The 18662-nt window shown below is 37.2% G+C and overlaps 2 protein-coding genes across 15 annotated transcripts in view; one reads left to right on the top strand and one right to left on the bottom strand.

Annotated features, from left to right (window-relative positions):
• Cask (calcium/calmodulin dependent serine protein kinase) overlaps positions 1-18662 on the bottom strand; it is a 340810-nt gene that overhangs the window by 136789 nt on the left and 185359 nt on the right. For all 14 annotated transcript variants that reach the window (XM_076918412.1, XM_076918411.1, XM_076918414.1 and 11 more), the window contains exon 5: positions 17039-17111. In XM_076918412.1, the coding sequence (XP_076774527.1) occupies positions 17039-17111 (73 nt within the window). The remainder of the gene's footprint in view (positions 1-17038; positions 17112-18662) is intronic.
• Gpr82 (G protein-coupled receptor 82) lies at positions 709-5374 on the top strand. The gene is given in 4 exon segments (XM_076918198.1): positions 709-796; positions 3023-3094; positions 3186-3336; positions 3338-5374. Coding segments are annotated over 2 exon segments (987 nt in total). The 5' UTR covers positions 709-796; positions 3023-3094; positions 3186-3219; the 3' UTR covers positions 4208-5374.

Here is an 18662-nt window from a genome sequence, read left to right as displayed (position 1 = left end):
TGCTACTTCCAAAATCCATCATAAAGTGTTCTAACTCATATACTCAACTACTCCAACTCTAAATGGAGGTAGAGCATGGCAATTATAAGCAAAGAAAAGTTGCTTATTAGCAACCAAACTGGGTTCTAGTCCCTATGTATTCTCTGAGCATACAGACAGCACCTCTGAGCATCAGCCTTTTCAATCTTAAAACAGCAGAGACCACTGATAACCATGAATTTTAATCCAGCCTAGTGATATTTTATTTGAGCAAGCTGGTACAAGTAAAAAAATTTGAAGTTTTGTTTTCCTCTACTCTTGGACAAGATGGATTGCAAAGAAGCTGTCCCCAAATGATTTTGTTGTTAATTTTAGAGACAAATTTATATTGGTATTTTATCGAGTTACTGGAAAGTAGTAACTTCTATCATGCTCATAGAAAAATAATTAGCTATGTGGGATTAAACCTTTGAAATGTAACTTCAGCCATCACAGTAATAAAGCTAACTACTTCATGAAATAATCATAAGTATACTAAATATATATCTATACAGTATATATTAAATATATATATTACCCACTAACTTCCTCCCACTAATGAAATAGAGAAATGAGGGTTGATTTGGGTTTTTTTTTGAGGAGGTACTTGCTATATTTAGTGTAACTATTTGACTTCTTCAACAGTCTAATTTCCTTTTTCTCCCCATTGTACCTGGTGTCATGCAAGACTCTACTCATACTGATTAAAGATACTGGAAGAGTGAAGATCAGAGAATTGTGAGTGTGAAACCTTAGTGAGCATAAGCTACTCATACAGGTAAGGGTAATTCTTTGCTCAGTTTTAGCTTAAAGGTTAACTTTATAAATGTCTAAAAGGACTAAAATGTTTGAATTGTGAAATCTGATCATTAAATAAGGTAGTCAGCATAAGAAATGTTTAAATAGCCATGAGTAACTGCTAGAGTTGGAGAAGTTTTCTCATTTGTCAAATTAGCACAGTGTGCACACAGACATTCTGCTGAGAAGATTGCACACTTGGAGACATTTTCTTGGAAGCAATTCTGTAAGAGCTCACTTTTATTTGACTTCTCAAGTTTAATTGCATTTTACAAATTTTTGAAACTATTTTTCTAGTAGTTTAGAATCAAAGGCTATTATTAAAAGGGGCATGAATTTGGAAAGCTGAAGAAGGGGAGCTAGTTGTCATTTGTTTTTGTAGAGACTCAACATCTGGCTTCTCAATAGTAGTCTTTTGCTATCCTTTCATTAGGGACTATTTGCTACTGATATTCATCAAGGTACCATAACCTCTGCTGCTTTCAGCACATAATGTATTATCTCTATGAGACAGAGGCTACTGCTTTGCATAAAAGAAGCTTCATCCCTTGAAAAAAGCTTTGGCCCTTCTGTAAAACCAAAATTTCTTTTGAATGGAAGGGGATTTTTCTCAATAAGTGAACTGGTTCACTTCAATCTCTATTGTCTAATTTTGAAATCAGCAAGGTTACAGGTTAAGGTTGCATATTTAAGAGAATCTGCAACTGCAATCCATAAAGGCAGTCTGAAACACCATATGCAACCTTGCTGATTAAAAATAATAAAGAGATAAAACGAAAACAGTGGTAGACCTTGAGTAAGGCTCTCAGGACTTGATGCAGACAAACTGCACAGTCTTTTAAGTGTTTAGGGAAGAGATTGGCTTAAAATTTGTTTCAAAATGATAAAATACTATGAAATGATCCTCATTTTTATAAAATCTGACATAATTTTAAAGCTATTCAAGATGCAGGAAACAGTAAGACCAAGATTCTGAAGTGAGGTAGAGGATACAATCCTGAGAGGGCAAAGATCAGAAGATGCTCTGTGGAAAAACCTCTTTATGTTTATCATCGAAAGAAGGCGATTAACAAAAGATTAAGAAACTCTGCTATAGATCATAAAAGTGTGCAAAATATGCTGCCCCCAAAAGTCAACGGTGAAAACAGAGAAATCATGTGCTTCTAAAAATCAATAAATATGATTTATAAAGTTGCTAATGATAACCATAACTTTGGAAGATAGAAATCAGGATTGTTGTTTGACCAGAACCTAGTAACTGTTCTACGCTATTCTCACCTGAAAAAAGTAAGGCAAAAAAAAAAAAAAGAAGTGAGCTTGATTGGGATTTCTTACTTCTTCATACATACCTCTGCAGCAGGAAAGACTTAAAAAGAAGAGATATAAAAAAGTATTGACCAGAGCCGGAGAGGTGCCTCAGTGGTTAAGAGTCCTGGTTGGTCTTCCAGAAAACCCAAGTTTGAGTGAGTCTCAGCAGCCATACAGTAACTCACAATTGTCTGTATCTTCAGTCCCAAGGGAGCTAATACTCTCTTCTGCCATCTGCAGGCACTGCATGCACACAGTGCATGGGCATACACGCAAGCTAAACACCCATGCACATATAATAAAAATAAATTTAAAAAGTAAAATCCACGTCTACAGCTATACTGGGTTGAAAACCTATATCCTCTAAATAAACAAACAAATCCTGAAAAAACAGATACTAGATTACAGAAGAGGACACATTAGTGTACTCTAGCCATCAAGCATACCAAGTATAATTGTGACACATAATGTAATTTATTGGAGTGTGAGAGTTTGGCACTATTTGGAATGAGAGATTACTGATGACCTTATTCAGGATCTTGTCTCAGTGTTTTGTACACCTGGAATGGGGCTTATTTCTGGATTACTGGATATAATCAATATTGGAATTAAAAACTAGCTTTTATTTATTAGGTTTAAAAAAATCAAAGCTTAAATATAAAAACTTTCTAATAAAACTGTTAATTCTTAAGTTATCTTATAACGTGATATGTTTGACCTGTCTGTTAATGCACCTATGTTTGGACCACTGTCCTCTTTTTGTGCTTTTAGGTGTCTCGGCAAAATCTACCATCATTTATATATTGCTTTATAATCTAAGAAGTATAAATTTCTCCAACTTACAAATGATAAACCGCAGGCATTTAATTAACTATTTGTACCAAATTTTGCTTTTTAGATGAAGGTATTACCCATCGCTTTAAGTACTGTTGCTTTTACTTTAACTAGACCATTGTGACAACTACAAAAGGTAAGAAACTACCTGCATTTTCTTGCTCCATCCAAACAAAAATGCCTTTTGTTGTTAGTTTTAATATTAAGTATACATAATTCCATTCTAGCTCCTGTGACTAAAATCAAGAAAGTCTAATATAAATGAATAATAACTCGACATGCATTCAACCATCCGTGATCTCTACCACAGCTTTACCAATCACTTACATCTTTTTGTGTATTGTTGGTCTCTTTGGAAACTCGCTTGCTCAGTGGGTATTTTTTAACAAAAATAGGTAAGAAAACATCAACACATATCTACTTGGCAAATCTTGTGACTGCAAACTTACTTGTGTGCACTGCTATGCCTTTCATGGGTATATATTTCCTGAAGGGTTTTTATTGGAAATATCAATCTGTACAATGCAGACTGGTCAATTTTTTGGGAACTCTATTCATGCATGTAAGTATGTTTGTCAGCCTCTTAATTTTAAGCTGGATTGCCATAAGCCGCTATGCTACCTTAGTGAAAAAGGAGTCTGTGCAAGAGGCCACCTCATGCTACGAGAGAATGTTTTATGGTCACTTACTGAAAAGATTTCGCCAGCCCAACTTTGCCAGAACAATGTGTATTTACATATGGGGAGTTGTACTTGTCGTAATTATTCCAGTTATCCTATACTACTCAGCGGTCGAGGCTACAGAAGAAGGAGAAGGCCAGTGCTACAATCTGCAGATGGAACTGGGAGCCAGCCCTTCTCAGATTGCAGGCCTCATTGGAACCACATTTACTGGACTCTCCTTTTTAGTAGTAGTGACATCATACTATTCTTTTGTCAGCCACCTGAGAAGAGTAAGGACCTGTACCTCCATTACTCAGAAACATTTGACCTACAGATCTGTGAAAAGACACCTTTTGATCATCCAGGTCCTCCTAGTACTTTGCTTTCTTCCATATAGTATTTTTAAACCCATTTTTTATGTTCTGCACCAGAGAGAAGAAGACTGTCAGCAGCTGAATTATTTAATAGAAACAAAAAATATCCTCACTTGTCTTGCATCAGCCAGAAGTAGTACAGACCCCATTATATTTCTTTTATTAGATAAAACATTCAAGAAGACACTATATGATCTCCTTACAAAATCTTAATTTACTGCATATACTACCATATGGTTGGCTTTTGGATAGAAAACACCACAAAATTGAAAAAAATGCATGTGACTCTGTCAGTGACATTAACAGGCACCAAGAAAACCTCTATGGGTTTTTAAAGCATATGCATAAAATTGAACTTACAGTTCTACTTATACTGAAAGACGAGATGGCAGAGACTTTCAAAGGCAAGTCAAGTGTACCAAAAGGATTCTACTGTGTATAAACTCAGACAATTTTTTTTTTCTGTCAGTTGTGGATCTTCTGTTCAAACCACAATTTTATGTCTATAGGATGAAGAACCAGAAAGGCTTATGGGTTTGCCTACTTTCTAACCTAATGCAAGTACCCATCTATGGTCAGATTTGATTTTGTTGGTAATTTGAAAAAATAATTAGAAACATATAAGTACTGGAAAAGTCAACCAGTAAGAAATGTCTTTATTTAAATCTCATCTAACTGAATGAATAAGGAAGTGTGAAGTCAATTTGGTATTATTTGGCTCATTTTACTGGGAAAGGCAATAATATTCAATGATTCTAATATGTAATACATAGATTTCACTTACAAACATTTGGATTATACTTATCAACATAAAAAAAACAACACACACACACAATTGTATGACCATCTATATCCTATTTTCATATATCTCCAATATAAATAACAGTGTTATCAATAATGACAGTGCCTGCCATATAGTTATGTTTAATTACTTTTTGTAAACTAAACAAATGAAGTGTAAAGAACTATAATCATGCTGTATAAAAGGCTGACCTCTGGATTCAAACTCTCTGGGTTCAATACTTGCTCCATCTCTTATTTAGCTGGAGAATCTTGGGCAAATTACTCACCCTCTTTACATACTAGTTTCTTTAATTGTGGAACAGAAAATATGACCTAATTAATATCATTATTATTAAATCAGATGTTCCTATTGTGAGCGACCAGCTAGACAGCACTTGCTATGTGCTAGACCCTCTGTGTATATGTTTCATGATTATAATTTTAATCATCACAACCACAAAGCATGTTAATGTACTTACTGATGAAAAAAACCCAGACATGAAGTTAAGTGGTTATCCTGATTTCTCTGGTATTTAAGGATATTTAAGAAGCAATCATTTCTAAGTGATAATTTCTTTTATGTAATCTTGCCAGTAAGAGTGATTATATTCTGTATTGTATACATTATGATTAAAAAAATAAAAAAATGTGTTCTCCAAATGATCATAAGCCCCATCTTCCTTTTCTACGTGTATTCTCTTCTTGAATGGAAACAAATGAAACAGCTGAGTGAAATCAGCCTTTGAGCACAACTCGGCACATTGTTAGGAACCGTTCAAAGGCTCATTCTTCTTTCCTCCACACGGTGATCACTTTGGTATTCAAAGAGAAGTTTACATGAAGTTCATGTGAGTCTACAGATCTTTAATTTCATAGCAGGTTTTGTTCCTGAGCAAGAAGTGTAGAAGCAATTCATGGAGCAGATTCTCTAAGAGCCATGTGCTCAAAATTAGTAGACATTTTGTGTAGTTCTCATCAAAATCCAATACTGAAAAGTGCCTTGATCTTTTTAACTCATTCCCTAACTGAGAGATAAAAATACCTAAAGTTGGAACATATTCTGGCTTCAGGTACTTACAGTGTATATCTATTCTTCTGTGTATCTGCATATGTACATGTGGGTGCATGTGTTGGAACACGTGCTTGGGTGTAGGGACTAGAAGTTAAGTTTAGTTCTTATCTTCAGGAGCCATCCATGTTGATTTTGAGAGAGAGAGGGTGTTTCACTGGGACCTGAGGCTTGCAGATTATGCAAGGCTGGCTGGCTAGTAACTGCTGGGGATGTGCCTGTCTCCCCAGCACTGGGAATACAAGTAGGTGTCACCAAGCCTACGTTTTTACTTGGTAGTGTCAAGTATTTCTACCCAGTCTGTACCTATCTCCTTAGTCTGAGTACCCATTCTTTCATAAGACCAATTAAGTTTTTGGTTCAGTAACATGCAGAGACAAAGGATAACTGGAAATTCCCGGTGACCTGTACAGGCTGAAAACTGAGATGTCTAGTGTAGTGGCAAAGCACAGATAACTCCATATAACTCCATTAGGAGACTGTCTGAAGCCCAGAGTTCTCCAAACTTACAACAAATTATCCTTACGTGAGTTTTAGACCCCAAACTGATTAGACTAAGAAGAACTGAAATGATCAGAATTTTTATGGAAACCATATCATATTAACTCATTGCGCCGAGTTTAAAATGTATATAAACTTTAAAAATCATTTAAAAATCACTTTACAGGGCTGGAGAAATGGCTCATCTGTTAAGAGTACTGGCTGCTCTTCAGAGGACCTGGGTTTGATTCCCAGCACTCACACCGTGGCTCACAACTGTCTATAACTTTAGTTCCAGAGAATCTAATGCCCCTCTAAGGACACAGACATACATGCAAGCAAAATACCATATACATTTCTTCCTTCCTCATCCATACTTTCTTTAAGGCAACTGTGAAATTATAAACCAGGAATTCAAACCTTTAAGACTGGGCAAACAAATTTAAGATGCGCTATTTAATCTGAAGCAAGTCTGCCTTCTCTGGGTAGGAGAGGAAGATGACCCTTGGTTATGATTTGGTGAGGACTTCCTGGTCTTACAGTCTGTCAGGGTGGGAGCTATGATGAATAAGTAGGTGAAAGGCAAGCCTGCAGGCAAAACCACAAAGGGTTTGCTGAGCATTTCAGTAGTGTAACCTAAAGCTGGGGACTGCCATCTGGTACCTGCTACCTCCTTTGTTATCATTTTGAAAGTTACTAGAGACGGAAACGTTTTGTAACTGATGGGAAAACCTGTCTGGTTATATGACGCATGCTTCTTCTCTGGGCTCAGGTGAGGAGTATTGGAAGGAGCTATTATTTCCAATAAGCAAAAGAAATATTATTCATCCTTTAAAAATTTGTGGAAAATTTTCAGAGTCCAGTGATTAATCAAACAAAATGTGCTTAAGATGCTCAAGGACTTTAAGAATAGTGCCAAAGTACTAATTATCACTGTGCTGTTTATAATGCAGACAGAAGGGAGTGGGTCTGCATGGGAGGGGAAGTGGCCAAGAACTGGGAGTATGGGGAGGAAAAACCACACTCAAGAATATATTGTATGAAAAATGTTTAAAAAAAAAGAATTAGAAGTGAGCTGGTTTTGATGGGAAGCAATTCTTTACAAGTATAACACAGGGGCTTTTGGAGTTGTGGGAGCTGCTATGAAAGAAATGCCAGTGAGGGAGCATAAGAGGAAGGACTAGTTCATGAAATGCACACTGCTGCGGCCACCATTGTTTACTGTAACTGCGGAGAACACATTTATAAGAAAGGCAGGCCCTTCCTTAGCAGGGGTGGGTGGGGGGAGGTAGGGAGGAAGGAGAACAGAGAGCAGTCAGACTGACACAGGCTGCAAAGGAGACCACTGAGGAAGCACACCCAGAAAACCTGAGGTAGGAGGTCTAAGACAGAGTGGATGTGTACCTGACGTTAGCACTTTTGAGAACTAAAAACTGAGCTCTCAAACAGGGGTGAGAAGACAAAGCGGGAGAGAGTCACCTTATCATAAAGTGTGGAAGTTTCCTCAACTTTTCAAAAGATAAAGAAAGGGAAAAAGATGGATAAAAAAAAATGCACATGCCTCAATTAAGGACTATAAGGAGTTAAAACACAATATGCTATTACAACAGTGGGCATTACCTGGGGGCAATTTTATGCCTCAGGAGACATTTAAAAAATGTATAGTATTTTTTTATTGGATATTTTATTTATTTATATTTCAGATGTCATCCCCTTTCCCATTTCCCCTTCCTAGAAACCCCCTATCCCATCCCCTCCTCCTTTTTGCTTTTTATACCATTTTAATTACATGCAAGTATTAAGGTCAGTTCTAGATTGAGGAACTAGCAATACAATAGATGCAAATAGTCAAGGAACAAGCAAGACAATAAACACAAAGTCAAAGAACAAGCAAGGCATTAAACAAAATTCTGTGAACACTCCCATCATCACTGTTTCTAAGGGCTTATCAGGATGACCAAAATATCTGAGCCTACTTCCCTGTCCTAGCACAAAATCATTTTCATATCTGAAGCCTACTTCCTTGTTCTAGCCTAGGATTTAGATTCCTGTCTAAAACTACTTCTTTGTTCTAGCCTAATGTTCGATTCCTGCCTGAAGCCCACTTCCTTGCCCTTGGCCAATGTCAGATTCTTACCAAGCAGCCCATTTCCTTGTCTATGGCCCATGTCAGATTCCAAGCAGCCCCAAAGGCTCCTCAGGAGACATTTTTGGTTGCCACAACTTGGAAGGCTGGAGATATTCCTGGCATTTACTGGACAAAGGCCAGGGTACTGCGTGAGCACATTAAAATATCTTAGACAGCTCCCCACAACCAATTGTCAAACCTCAATGTCACTAGTAGACTCTTGGGATATCCTACACCATCATGACATGGCTCCCTAAACTGCAAAGACTCACCATTTTAAAATGTGCAATTTCTTGAGAAACTGCTTCTCCCAAGCCAGCAGCTTTCGCTGTTGTTACGTGGTATATGCTCAAATCTAACCAGAACACCTCTTTCAACTTCATATTATGATTGCAAAAGGTAATAACTTCCATGCAGAAGAAAAATATAATTAATCAATATAAATCTGCTTTTAGATCATCTGGTTAGGCAGGGAAAGGAAAGGAGGGAAGATAGGAAGAGGGGAGGGAAAGAGATTGGGAGAAAGAGAATGTGAATATATAACTGATGTTAGTGAGATGAGACAATCTGCCCTAGACAAAGTAATCAGCCCTTAATAATTCTGCATCACTAAGGTCTGTCAGATGATTCTGGGCCAGAAGGCTGAAGATTTGATGTTTCCAACGTGTGGTAGTATAGGGGCTTTTCAGGTGTTCGGCGGTCTCTATAAATTGGCTAAGTTTTAGAAGCTATGCTTAGTGCTTCCCATAATCTCAGTTAACTCAGTCATTCTGGATTTCTGATGGGGTTGAAGACCTATAGTCTTATAGGCAATCCTGGCTATTTACTTTGAGAGAAAAGATCTGAGTGGATGGTTTTCAGCTGACATTCATTCTAAAGCCAAGAAAAAAAAGCCAGGTTCAGAAGTAAGTGTTTTAGTTAGGAGAGATGACAGAGGTTCTGGTTAGTCAACAAAATGATGAACTGGGTATTAGGACTATCTTGTACCTCACTGGTACAATTAGGAATAATTATGCTCTAATTGCATTTTGAGAGAAAAGTTTTATTTTAACAGGAAGGGTGAAGCTAGGTGATAAGAGAGAGAAAGAGAGAGAAAGAGAGGGGGGCATGGAGGCAGATGTTCACATGTCTCTACCAGTCAAAGATAGTTGATATATCTAGGTTGGGTATTGGGTTACACTTCTGACTGAGCATTACCAAACTTATAAAGTCTTTGATTAATATTTAAAAAAATGTATAAAAGCAAAAAGGAAAAGGGGGGCATGGGATAGGGGTTTTCTAGGGAGGGAAAATGGGGAAAGGGGATGGCATCTGAAATGTAAATAAAATATATATAAAAAAAGAAAGTGAAGTATTGCCATGGTCTTCTATTTTCTTCACTAACTAAAAGGAAGTAAACAAAGATTAACAAAACAAGTGAAAATTTAAATCATTAGTCATCTGAAATATATATTGGTATTATATGTGAGGGGTACAGTTGGGGAATTTCTGGATATATGGATGTCCTGACAATGACCGGCAAGCAGGATCATCCACGAAAACAAGCATGGAAATCCTACTAAAGTAGTATTTGGAAATTCTGTTGACACAACCTTCAAAATACAGCTACAATCTGTTTTCTCTCTCTGTCTCTTTCACTTACTTATTTCTTTCTTTCTTTCTTTCTTTCTTTCTTTCTTCTTTCTTTCTTTCTTTCTTTCTTTCTTTCCTTTCTTTCTTTCCTTCCTTCCTTCCCTCCTTCCTTCCTCCCTCCGTCCCTCCCTCCCTCCCTCCCTCCCTTCCCCTCTCTCCCTTTCTTTGTCACCTACTCTGCTGAGTTGAGTCCAATCATCTCCACTCTTTTTTTATTGGCTATTTTATTTACATTTCAGATGCCATCCCCTTTCCCCATTTCTCCTCCTTAGAAAACCCCTATCCCATGCCCCCTTTTCCTTTTTGCTTTTATACATTTTTTAAAAATGTTAATCAAAGGCTTTATAAGTTTGGCAATGCTCAATCAGAAGTGTAACCCAATACCCAACCTAGATATATAAACTATCTTTGAGTGGTGGAGACACATGAACATCTGCCTCCATGTCCCCTCCTCTCTTTCTCTCTCTTATCACCTAGCTTCTCCTCCTCTCCTTACTCCTTCTCTTCCTCTCACCTTAGCTCCTCCTACATATCACCCTTCCTGTTAAAATAAAACTTTTTTCTCAAAATACGATTAGAGCATAATTATTCCTAATTGTACCAGTGAGGTACAAGATAGTCCTAATACCCAGTCCATCATTTTGTTGACTAACCAGAACCTCTGTCATCTCTCCTAACTAAAACACTTAGTTCTGAACCTGGCCTTTTTCTTGGCTTTAGAATGAATGTCAGCTGAAAACCATTCACTCAGATCTTTTCTCTCAAAGTAAATAGCCGGGATTGGCGATGTCATCTCCACTCTTTATTAACTCATTCTGATTTTTGATCACTTGGCCTGGGTCATAGTGGCTTCTATGCTACTTCTCAAACAGGCTACCTGTGTTCTTGTCTCAGGACTAGTATGGTGGCTTTTCTGTACTCTTAGGTACTGGCTCAGCACATTCCTTTTAATATTCTTCAGCATATTCTTCAAGTCTTTGCTTGGGTGGCATGTCACCTCAACTCAATGTGCCTGCTTTGATAACTCTATTTAAGCCTGAAGCTCCTTCTACATTTCCTAGCTCTCTGTCTTCCTGTGTCCCTCCCTCCTTCCCTCCCACCCCCCATTTTTCTCCCCCTCCCTCCTCCCTCTCTCTGAGACAGGGTTTCTCTGTGTAGTTCTGGCCATCCTGGAACTCACTGTAGACCAGGCTGGCCTCAGAATCGGAGATCCACCTTCCTCTGACTCCCTAGTGCCTCTCAGTTTGTTTGTTTGTTTGTTTCTATTATTTTAGGCAGAATTTATTTCTTTGAGTTTTATTCATATTCTTTTCTTATATGCGTTAGAGAACACAGGGCACCATACTTGCTTAGCAGGCATCCTGCTGGCCACTCTACATCTGCAGTCCTTCAATGAGTTCTTAAATGAGACCCCAGAGCAAAATGCATCTTAAAAACCATGGCAACAATGTACTCAATCAACAAATAAATGTCTACACTTCTCCAAAATAAGTAAGCAAATATAAGAGAAATAATATAATAATTAATTAATTAATTAATTAATATAATAATATAAGAGAAATACTCTCAAATCATCAGATACAGTATACAGTACCAACAAGCAGACCATATCAAGATTTTTCAAGTCCAGTCCCATTAGATGGCTCAATGAGTAAAGGTGCCATCCACTAAGTCTGGCAATCTGAAATCAAGCTCTGGGATCTTCAGGATGTAAAGAGAGAATAGATTCCTAAAGGTTCTCCTTTGGTCTCTGTGGAATACATATGTCCATAGACACCAGTTTACTTCTTTTTGCACAATCACTTGCTATCTGTCTCCCTGTTAGCTCTACTAGGACTGTGACTGTCTTGTTCACTAGTGTAGCTCCAGATCCTAGGACAGTGCCTGCTACACAGTGGGCACTTGAAAAATTCAACAATGCCAATTCAGTAAATGGAATATTGAATTCAGTCATGCAAAACGCCCATATTTCAGGTACCTTCAATATAATGGTACCAGAGTATAAAGGCTATCAACATTAATGTAAGCCCTCTGTTGAATCTCACTGACAAGTGAAATATGGTACTTTTGCCTGGTGATTTCTTGATTTGCAGTCTGAGAATTACTTCTCTATTTCCTTCTTCAGCAGGTTTCTAAGTGCTGCCTAAAAATTATATGGTATGTTCTTCAGAAAAAGAAACTAATTTAACATAACCCAAAATAAACTACTTTTACATCCTTGCACACACTTTGTTCCATGTGCAATGTCTCCCTGTCCTCATACAACTACCCCTCATTCCTTCAGGAAACCCTCTGATTCTGTCTTTTAATGATACTACCACCACCCTCTGTAACAATTTGTTTGGCTGTCTATAAAGATCACACCCAAAACTTCTTTTACCCTTGTATACTTGTAGCACTTTAAAAAAAAGTTGCAGCTGACCAAACATGGTGGGGTGGGGGTGGGGGTCACATTTCTGTAATATCAACACTTGGGTTGGTAGAGTTAGGAGGTCAACTTCAGCTATACAGAAAGTTCAAGACCAGCTGGGGCAAACATCAAAAACCAACCCCTCAAACAAAACAATACCAAGAAAAACAAACAAAAAAAGATCTCGTCTCTTTTGCTGGAACTCAGACTAATTCCACCTTTAAAAACTGATACAACCAGTCAAATGCAAAAGGTCCAATATGAAACCAGAACTGAGACCTACAGGCTTGCCAACTTCCATTTCTGTGAAGACCCTGAGCCACTGTCCTTCTGGGCATGGGGCCACATAAAAAGAGTGGGGGAAGTGTCAATTACGACAGAGAGAAAAAGGCTTAGCAGCTCTCTAGTTTCTGTTACTTGAGCTGGTGTGCAGCTGGCCCCATGGCTCTGGCCAAAGCTGGGTAACAGAGGTGAGCAGTTCCTATCTGGCTCTAACAGAACTGTACAACAGGGAGCAAAGGATGCTAGTTGTTGTTTAAAGTCACTTAGTGTTGACAAATGGTCAGACTCCAGCAGTATGTGATACAGATGTCACTTAGTCTCTCTCCTGATACTTTTAGAGCTCACGCTCTGTGTGAAGTAGGCAATCAAATATTTGTGAACTATGTAAACAGACACTAAACTAGAATATAAAACCAAATATAACTACTTTTGTGAATTATTTCGTTGGGCTTGCTATTATATCAAATACCATGGCCAATCAAAATCTGACCATATTACTATAATTATTATACATAATCATAATTTGTTCTATAATATTGACAAAATTTCTGTCAAGAACAGAATTCACATAAAATTGTTGAGCAAACAGTTTTAGACACAAATGCATTCCATAAACGAGCAATCTATTCTATACATTTTAAGCTTTCAGGTTATCTTTTTTCCCGAATGTATTTTATAGAGTAAAATATTTGTCTTATATGTAAATATGGAGAAAATTTTACTCTGTATATATTCACTTCCTTATATTCACTGAAAGAACCACACATTATAACACTCCATTGACAATTTTTCCTCTATTCCCTCTTGTGCTGCTTTAAGTGAGACCATCCTCCTACACACACACACACACACACACACACACACACACACACACTCATATGTTTGAATGCTTGGTCACCAGCTGGTGAACTGTTTGAGAAGGATTAGGAGGTGTGGCCTTGTTGGAGGAGGTGTGTCACTGGGGGTGGGCCTTGAGGTTTCAAAAGCCCATGCCAGTCCCAGTTTCTCTTTCTCTGCTTGGTATCTAAGAATCAGGATGCAAAGCTCTCAGCTACTGCTAAAGCTCTCAGAATCTGACTGCTTCCAACCATGATACTCATGAACTAACCTTTTGAAACTGCAAGCAAGTCTCCAATTAAGTGCTTTCTCTTATGTATTTCCTTGCTCATAGTGTTTCATCAGAGCAATAGAATATTAAGATAGCTTTCTATAATTTTTACTCTCTATGCATAACTAAAGATTTTTAAAAATAAAAGCATTATGCATCTATTGGGTTGTTTAGTGTCAAGTTTTCATGAGAGTCCCAACGTCAGATCTCTGTATTTGAAAAGAATGAACAATAAGACATTGTAGAACTAATTTGCAGTAATAGAAACTTTTGTTCATTTAACAGTGATTTTCATTTGCTATCGTTACAATTAGATAGTTTTGGAAATGCTCATTAAAGTCCTCAGCTTTTAGCTACAATAATTTCCATTACTAACCTCTACCTAATTTCCTTAACTATTTAAAATATACCAAAGAGTAAAGCCTTTAAAAATATGCCTAAAAGGAAGATACCTATCTAACTGAAGGTTAGATAGACCAGGGCCTACACTGCTAAGCATGAAAACATATGCCAGGGCTACAGACTTCAGAGCTCTCTGGTAGTTAAACACCTTGGAAGGTGCTAGGCATGAGTGGAAAAGCCCGCCAGGCTCCTTTATGACCTGCTTCTGTATTTTTGACACAGATGAACAGGGACTGAGACTTCTCAATAATTCAATAAAAGGATGGGATAGGAAGAAAGAATAACAATCTCACTGATTTTTAAGAGTACAAAGTGGAGTGTATTTGGAATCATGAGTTCCTGCTATGTTTAAAAACTAGCTGTATGACAGCACCAAGGAGAAGGAGGAGGGTGGGCTTGGGCAGCAGCAGGAGTGGAGAGGGAAGAGTAGTGGGATACTCTCATATTCAGCACTTCTTTCATTACTCACTTCCTCCTTGGGCCCAAGTCCCCAATGGCACAGCCCAGAACTCTCAGTCCTGGCTCACAGACTACTCTTGACTGTGATGTTCCAAGCATACCAGCCTTATGTATTTACTGCTGGCATAAAAAGACTCTTGAGGATAAAGGAGTACATTTTCTCCAAAGAGGACATAATAAGCTTTCATGAGGGATCTGCAATTACAAGAAAATCTTGCTCCCAAGGTACCATATGTCTAAATGAGCAGACTCCATTAAGCCATCGTTAGAAATACGAGTTGGAAATGACATCACAAAAAGTTTACTATCATTTTAATAGTAGGCCAAACAAACAGAAAAGGAAAGATACTGTGATTAATGGGAAAATCTTTAAATGTCCCAGGAATCTTCTGCCTATAGTCATCCCTCTATTTAAGACATTACAATGTATTTCAAGCAAAGAAAGACCTAACCAGAACAATACTATTTTGATATCACTGTAGTTCAAGGGTGGTTTAGTTACCTTGGAATCTTGTACTCTAACAACTTAGTGCTCAAAGAATAAGTTGCACACTGGATGCCAGTTAGAGTGCTGTGAACACTGTAGGGTCAAAGCTTTAAGCAAGATATTAAAAAAAAAGAAACTGTCAATGACTGTGCAGCAAACCACCACACACTTGAATTATGTAGAGTCTCTGCATATGCAGACAGTTATTAAAGTAAACTATGTTTTATCTGTAGGATATAAGGTAACTACTTGAGTCCTATCAAAATATAGTAGTTGTCCTTTATACAGTTTACATCCATGTGCCACTTTAACATGAAATGTTAAAATGACATCCACTTGTGGAAGTACAATGACAGTTGACTGGGTCCCCCGTTTATCAAACTACTAAGGCTAGTTTGTACTACCAGAATTTTGATTCTATTTTCATTTAAAAATATTTTTATTTTAATACCTAATTTTAGTAAGAGGATTTTTTCTCTTTTTTTCTTTTTTTTACTTTCTTTTTTTTTATTTTTATATTTTATTTACATTTAAGATGCCATCCCCCTTTCCACAATTCCCCTCCCTAGAAAACCCCTGTCCCATGCCCCCTCCTCTCCTTTTGGCTTTTATACAATTTTTTAAAATGTTAATCAAAGGCTTTATAAGTTTGGTAATGCTCAATCAGAAGCGTAACCCAATACCCAACCTAGATATAAAAACTATCTTTGACTGGTGGAGACACGTGAACATCTGCCTCCATGCCCCCTCTCTCTTTCTCTCTCTCATCACCTAGCTTCTCCTCTCCTTCATCTTCTCTCCTTACTCCATCTCTTCCTCTCAGTACTCCTTCCCACTTAGCTCCTCCTACATATCACTCTTCCTGTTAAAGTAGAACTTTTCTCTCAAAATACAATTAGAGCATACTTATTCCTAATTGTACCAGTGAGGTACAAGATAGTCCTAATACCCAGTCCATCATTCTGTTGACTAATCAGAACCTCTGTCATCTCTTCTAACTAAAACACTTACTTTTGATCCTGGCTTTTTTGGCTTTAGAATGAATGTCAGCTGAAAACCAAGTAAGAGGATTTTTTTAACCCCCACTGGTTCTATTTTTTTTTAATTTGATTCATAAGCTACACTAAGTCTCTTCTAGTCTTAGGCATTATTTTATGCTAATTGGTATGTGTGTAAGAAGTCAGCAGGTAACTTAATGGAATGAACTGGCTTCTTTCATAATTCCTATCTTTTTTGACATTGGGTTTTACTACTTTGCCAATAGCAATGATGCTGTAAAGTAGTGGTGAGTCGGCAAAGACCATGGGAATGATTCTCATTCCAAGGCAACTTTCTCACTTGGCAATAAATGCTTTTTGGTTAGGGGTGTCTGTTACTTTGGCACTATATTTGTCTCTTATTTCTGTCAGTTTATAATACTTCAGCTTTACTTGAAAGACAGAAACCTGGATGAAGAAAAGTTATAGAAAAATAAATGATAAATTTAAGCATATGGTTACTTTTTAAAAAAAAATAGTTTTGTTTCCCTTTTAATTGGCTTTGTGATTCTTTTTCTTTGATGCCAAAAGAGGAAAAACATTAGCATGCATGCATCTTTTAGGGAAAAAAACCTAAGGAAACTGAAATTACAGTGTTCCTGTTAAAAATTAGTACAATGACTCTCTGAATATAAAGCAGTTAAATTAATTCTTATTTGCAAATAAAGTTTAAGATGCTCTCTATATTAAAAAAAAAATCCTGGTTATTTTTATTATCAACTACTTTCCCTTCAGAAACATTAAAGTTAGTGAGAAGAAATACTTACCTTCACATCCCTATGAATTATGTTATTATCGTGACAGTAGCGCAGAGCTTCCAGTATCTGTCTCATGTAGTGGCTGTAAAATACAAGAGAAATCTAAAACTGTAAAAAACTTCCATTGTCAAAATTAATATACAGCCTCCCTGCTTCATAACTTCTACCTTTATATTAGCTAGCCACAGATATCTTTCATTTGAGTAGACAAGACAGTGATACTTAATAAAAATGTTGCCAAACTTATATGCTTCTTCAAGAAACAGAATGTTCTGAGACAAGTCAAAAGAATTCCACATAATTTAATAAACAGCATTGCTATACACACTAAAGGGGCAAGCCTAAAATATTTTTAAAAAGTTGGTTACCTCTATTTAGCTAAACCAGATTGCTATGAAAGAAACTGCTCAGAACTATTGGAATGATTTTGACTAAAGGAATTGTGGCCTTTTGGCTGCCACTCAAACCAGCTTTTTGCTTGGTTTCCATTTGGCCGTGAGAAGAATCTACAGAACCCATACAAATGTGATTTCTCTTTGCAACTCAATCAGGCTTTATTTGAGGGTATTCTTGAACAAAGCAAAATGATTGCTAGACAGCTGCGGTCTGCAGAGGCTTCCACTGGGTACAGGAAAAGAACAAAGAAGGAATTAATGGTTTTTTTTTTAAAGTTCTAACAGGGCCAACTAGCAACAGATTATGACAGGAGTATAAATGGGTCTAAATCTGGGTGGACACATCTGAAGCTGAAAATATGGTAAGTTGAAAGTGCATCAAACACATGGCTAACCTGTTACTGCACGTTAGAGTTGAAACTTAATCTGCTTTAGGCATTCAGTAGCATTAGCCACATCATAGTGCACACGTATTACTAGCCCAGCAAAAACCTGGAAGCGTAGTTTCTACTGACTGCACATCTTTTTAATACCATAACAAAGCACAAAACTGCGAAGTCAAGACATGGATGCCCTCTTTTTTCATCTCAAGCAGCCATAGTACAGAAATGTTCTATTCAACATTTTATTGTATAGTGTTTATTAAACTTGGTTGTACTTTTAGATAGTTTATTTCTTATACTAAAACAAAACAGTTTAAATTAGAGCACTCATAGAAGACCTTACAAATGTGTTTATGACTTTAGACAAAATAACTGAAAGACTTCTATCAAGTTTCCTCTTTGGTACACCACTATCTAACATGCTCATACAAATATTCATCTAGTCAACATATAGATTACATTATGTATTATAATAGATTACAAGTTTCTCTTAAAAATAAGAGGCAGAGGAGAATAACTTCCAAACTTAAAGCAAAGCGGCCCTTTTTTTCTGTACAGATATCTTTTCATACCCTGGCCCTAAGCAGTTCTTACTGTGGTGCTCCGCTGAGAATGGACATGGAAGGGCTTTGTCTGGGCCAATGTGGCCTATAATTAAGTTTTGTTTAAATCAGGGAGACTTAACTTAGTGTTGGGGACTTTTAGTCATTCAAAGTAGATCTTGGAGGAACTGTGATCACTTGAAATGGCTGATAAAAAATGTCATGATGGTTTGAAACCGGCAGTGAAGTCACTATTATTATAATGTTATTATTGAGTGCAGTCAAAGTCTCAAATGTCAATCCAGATGTCAAA

This window comes from Arvicanthis niloticus, chromosome X (assembly GCF_011762505.2).
Source record: "Arvicanthis niloticus isolate mArvNil1 chromosome X, mArvNil1.pat.X, whole genome shotgun sequence".
Classification (NCBI taxonomy): Eukaryota; Metazoa; Chordata; class Mammalia; order Rodentia; family Muridae; genus Arvicanthis; species Arvicanthis niloticus.
Note: the sequence above shows the minus strand (reverse complement) of the source record. Positions and strands in the feature narration are given on the sequence as shown.